At 54.9% G+C, this 4,902-nt stretch overlaps 1 protein-coding gene across 1 annotated transcript; it reads left to right on the top strand.

Annotated features, from left to right (window-relative positions):
* The first annotated feature begins 3,289 nt into the window (after positions 1 to 3,289).
* LOC123083101 (uncharacterized) lies at positions 3,290 to 4,658 on the top strand. The gene is made up of 2 exons (XM_044505235.1): positions 3,290 to 3,725; positions 3,854 to 4,658. Exons 1-2 carry the CDS (start codon positions 3,507 to 3,509, stop codon positions 4,268 to 4,270), a joined length of 636 nt encoding a protein of 211 aa, XP_044361170.1. The 5' UTR covers positions 3,290 to 3,506; the 3' UTR covers positions 4,271 to 4,658.
* Positions 4,659 to 4,902: the final 244 nt, after the last annotated feature.

Raw genomic sequence — 4,902 nt, 5'->3', positions numbered from 1 at the left:
ACTTTTAGCAGCTTATATAATTATCAATCCTCTAAAACTCCCAGTCCCCTTAATTTACAATGGAAAATATGAAGGCAACTAAATATTGGCCTGGGCCCATGCTTGCCACCCCTACCTCCGTCACTGGTTATGCCAGTTGAGTGGTTAAGGCATTTGAGCGATCATCGTTTCGACTCACCGAGATTATAGATGAGGGAAACTTAGGACATGTTTGTTGGATGATGTTAAGGCACGACATCGATACGACAGTCTTACCAAGCGAATACCACATAACTTATGTCTTCCTTTATCCATGTATTTCCCGTTCTGCATTGCCCGGTTTTTCCCTTCCATCATTTCCATAGAATTGTCTCCCAAACTCATCTCTGATCCCCCTCCCCCCCAACAACACACACACACCACCACCACCACACAACTAGTTCATCGCCAAAGCCGTCTCGAACAACCGTGACTCTAGCGGCAATGAGTTGCAGTGAGCGCCTCTCCCCAATGTGGAATGCCTCTAAGCCTAATGGCGTCCCCAATACAGACTAGTCGCCTCATGCCACCTTGCCATCTTCTGCCGATCAGCCCTCGCCTCTCCCCCTTCTACCTTTTCGTCCTCATTCTCGTCCATCTATTCGATGCGGATTCTTTGACATTGCGAGGCGCGTGTTCAACCATTCACACCGTGATTAATTATTATTCAGGAGTACATATCATGGCAACATAATTTGTTTACATGAACCAAAGTAAAGTAGCCGTTGTTTGTGCTCCTGGTACACACACCCACCAAGTATATAATTGTATGTATGTACTAATGTACACCGGTACATATCAGGCCATTCATAAATTGCAATCGCGAGTAGGAGTACGTAGGAGTAGTAGATGGCAGCACTGCACGCTTGAAATTTCGTACGCAGCACGCAGGCTAGTAGGCGGGGAGGGGAGGGGGTAGGACGAGGCAGGAGCCATTGCACCATCATGGCAATGGCAATCCAACGGACGACAGGGCCATAAAAGCCACGCAGCTAATTTCATGGGGTCGATGGGCAGGAGATTGATGGGCGTGCATTGCATCGCATCGCATCGCATTGCAATGCATGCGCAGAGCGGAGGGGGGGCAGCCCCGTAACTTCGCCGCCGGCCGGGTTTTAAAGCGCGGGCGGGGTGGGTTGGCGGAGCCGGATTTATTTCCAGCGCCACGGCGAGCGAGCTGAGCTGAGCTCAAGGGTTTTAACTCGTGGGTTTAAAAGCGGGTGTTGGGCCGCCTTAAATCCGGGGCTCCCCCTTGGCGACCCAAATTTGGAACTTGCAGTTATTAGAAGCGCTAGCCGGCATTCATTCCGGCCTCAACTGTATATCCATCCATCCGGAGCCCGATCGATCTCCTCACCTCGCCGGTGCCTCACCGCCTCTCCAGCCCCGCGCGCCGGACACGTGCCAGGCCCTCCTTCAAGCCAGGAGTAGAAACCATGGAAGCTTCTTTGACGTAGCCAGCAACAAGGGTTAATCTTTACTATGGTCGACGGTCGACGGAAGACGGTAATATGTACTCCCTCCGTAAAGAAACATAAGAGTGTTTATAGACCACCACGGTAGGGAGTATATGGTTAGGTTTACATGCGTTCATGGGATCAATTGGGGTGGTTTGTTAATTGCTAGCTAGGAGCAGTCCTGAATCTATGGCTGCATGCCCGCTGCTATACTTCGCACGATCATTTACTCTACTAGACCCCTGCCACTGCCATGGTCGAGCTCGAGCATGCAGTATTGCTCATTCATTTACTTATTACTGCTGCGTACGTACGCCCTCAAGGTCAGAACTACTAAGATATACGGCCTTAAAGGCGGCCCAGCTGGCTGGCCGGCCGGCCGGGTGGTAGTAGTACGAACTATAGCTCAGTCTGCGCGTGTGGTGCCTCGCCAGTAAATATAAAGTCTCGCATTACTCCCGCTGCAACGTACTCAAATACTCCTCCGCCGGCCCATTCTACTGCTCCTACGTACGTCCGTGTATAGAGTAGTAGTAGTAACGTAGAGTACGAGTGTTTGTACTGCACGCCTGCGCCTGTGCGCGCGCGCGCGCGCAGCATATCTTGCGCTACGCTACGCTCCTGCAACCACTAAAATACCACAATGTACAAGTGCTCATGTCATGCATGCTGAGCCACGCCGGCAGGCTAGCTAGCTACTGCTGATTAATAGCCCCTCTCTCCCTCAACCACCTTGCTTCAAAGTCCGGTAAAGCAAGAAGACGAGCGAGAGAATTGAAGATGACACTTGACACACGGGCTAAATAAGAGAGATCATCTCGTAGTAGTATAGCTACTCACTAGCGCCACCCTGCATGAAGATGAAGGCAATTAATCAAGGCCGCTCTACTATACCTAGCTAGCTCTTGATTGTATCGACCGATCGAGATCATCTTCTCAATTCCCTCTACAGTCTACGCTAGCTAGCTCTACAGCTGCCAAGTTAGCTGTTGATCGTATCCATCCATCGTGATCATCTTCCCAATTCCCTCTACAGTCTACACGTACTCCATGCCAGTGCCATGCCTCCCACTCCAAAAACCCAGCATGATTAATCCCTATCCACTTCGCGGGAATGAATGCGGTTGCGCTCGTCGCCGTCGCGTCCACAGCCCCCAACTGAAACTTGAGGTCGCCCCTTAAATGAGGGGCTTTTTTGTTAAGCCTCCGCCCGTAATCAATACCCGCTTTCGACGGACCGATCGACCAGCCGTCGCATCAGCGGGCTGAATGCATCATGCACCGCCTAATTAAGCGCCCGTGTCCGTCCGAGAGGGCAACGCAAAGCTAGGTTTTTAATCCGGACAGCGCGCCTGCAGAGAGGGGGATTAATGCCCTGATGGCGAGCTTAACAGTGATGCGCAACTGCAGATGCCCATGCAGCGTTAAGACGCGGCATGTGATGCCCGAGAGCGAGCGATCGATCGACCCGCGTGTATACGGATGGTTGCATTGCACTGCACTGCATGCATCATCACGCGCAGTAATGGCCGCTGGGCGGTGACCGGTGTCCGGAGCCGGCCGGTCTCCGGGAGGTGCTGGGCTCGCTCCGGCGGTTAAAGGGGGCAGGGTAGAGATCAATCGAGTGCGGGATATGGATGAGCTGCGACTGAGCTGAGCTGAGCACTGCACTGGGCTGGCCAGTAGTAAGTGTTGTGAACATCTGGTGGGGCCGGGCGCAGTGTGTCCCCTTTAAGATCCTGGCTACCACTTCTGTGCTCTTAAATTTCCGGCCCCCTCCTGAGCTCTCGCCTCCCACTATATAAGCCCCGCCCCCGCACCGCCCGAATCCAGACCCAACGCCGGCCGCGCGCTTTACTCCGCTCTGACTGACTCCCCGCTCGCCCAGGTGGATAGATAGATATGTCGATAGATATAGCTTTGGAAGGATCGGATCGCATCGGGTCGACCCAAGCGGCTGCCCGAGTACGCCAGCGTCCCATCCTCGTCGGCCGAGTAAGCAAGTGCAGCTAGCGGCAGCGGGGAGCAGACATGGTGTCGTTGCAGTCGGCGCTGCTGCCGGAGGCCGGCAAGCGGCCCCCGTGCCTCTCCTTGGCCGACGCCAGCGTCGTCGCGTCCACCGCCACCAGCAAGAAGCGGAAGCGGGACGGCGAGGTGGAGGAGGAGGAGGGGGAGGAGCACGACGGGATCGAGCTCAATTTCGACGCCGCGCCGCTCCCGCTCGAGTGGCAGCGCTGCCTCGACATCAAGGTGCGCCGCGTGCCCACTCCTACCTACTGCGGTGATGATCGCTAGCTCGATCGTCCGTCCCTGCATGTCTACATGAGTTATGTTTGTGCTTGTTTCTGACGGCGTGTATGGTAACGTGTGCTTTGCAGTCGGGGCAGATCCACTACTACAACACCAGGACGCACAAGAGGACGTCCAAGGACCCGAGGCGGCACGGCGGCGCGGCGCCCGCGGTGGAGGAGGACGTCGCGAATTGCGGGCCGCAAGGGCTGGACCTGGACCTGAACCTGGCGTTCGAGCCGCGGCGCAGTTCGCCCGTCAAGGAGCTGCAGAAGAAGGCCGAGGCGAAGCCAGCACCGGCGAGAGGCGATCATCACGGGGATCAGACGCCGGGCAGCGGCATGGAGATGGTGGCGGCCGTGTGCATGCGGTGCCACATGCTGGTGATGATGTGCCGCGCGTGCCCGGCCTGCCCCAACTGCAAGTTCCTGCACCCGACGAGCCGGCCCACGCCGGAGCCGGCGCCGCTCAAGCTCGGGCTCCAGCTGCTCTGCTGCAGGGACTAAGCTGGCTCCTATAGAGATCATGCATGCATGGACCAAGCTAGCATTCGAATATCCGACCGATCGTTCGTCGCATGGTGCACCTTCGATAAGTGCAACACGAGGGCCCTCACAGTGCACCACCAGTAATGCATGTTGTACTAATGCATGTTGTACTCTACGTGACCATCCATGTAGCCTCGGGCGGGCGTGTACGTACGTACATGTGTGTGCAAGAAATAAACAATGATAGTAACTAAATATCGTTGTTCACGTGTACGTGCTACTCCATTATATGTAGCCTGAGCAGTTGCATGCGGTGATCGTGGGGCTAATCCAGCTGATGAGCGGTGGTGCTCCATGAATCGAATGAATGCATGCATGCTGACGTAGATATAATTAAGTGCGTATATAAATGTAGTCTGCAACTTCTGGTATGTGTCACTTGTCCGTGCATGTAATACTAGCATCACCATGCAATGCTTGAAAGTTGGTTGGTTGTTGGTGCGCAGAAATTTATGTTGCTATAGTAGTGGCGACTACTACAATCCTTGCGCGCGCGCGCGCGCGCGCGCGCACACACACACACACACACACATTTTCCTTTCTTTCAAGACGGAATAGTACGTGTTCCGTCGCATTGCTGGCCACCCCGG

This window comes from Triticum aestivum, chromosome 4A, assembly GCF_018294505.1.
Source record: "Triticum aestivum cultivar Chinese Spring chromosome 4A, IWGSC CS RefSeq v2.1, whole genome shotgun sequence".
Taxonomy (NCBI): domain Eukaryota; kingdom Viridiplantae; phylum Streptophyta; class Magnoliopsida; order Poales; family Poaceae; genus Triticum; species Triticum aestivum.
The sequence above is the reverse complement of the archived record's forward strand: the minus strand, read 5'-3'. Positions and strand labels throughout refer to the sequence as shown.

Coding starts and splice junctions, on each gene's coding strand:
- LOC123083101 (XM_044505235.1), top strand. CDS start 3,507: ATGGTGTCGTTGCAGTCGGCGCTGCTGCCGGAGGCCGGCAAGCGGCCC. Junction 3,726..3,853: donor AGCGCTGCCTCGACATCAAG/GTGCGCCGCGTG, acceptor TGTGCTTTGCAG/TCGGGGCAGATCCACTACTA.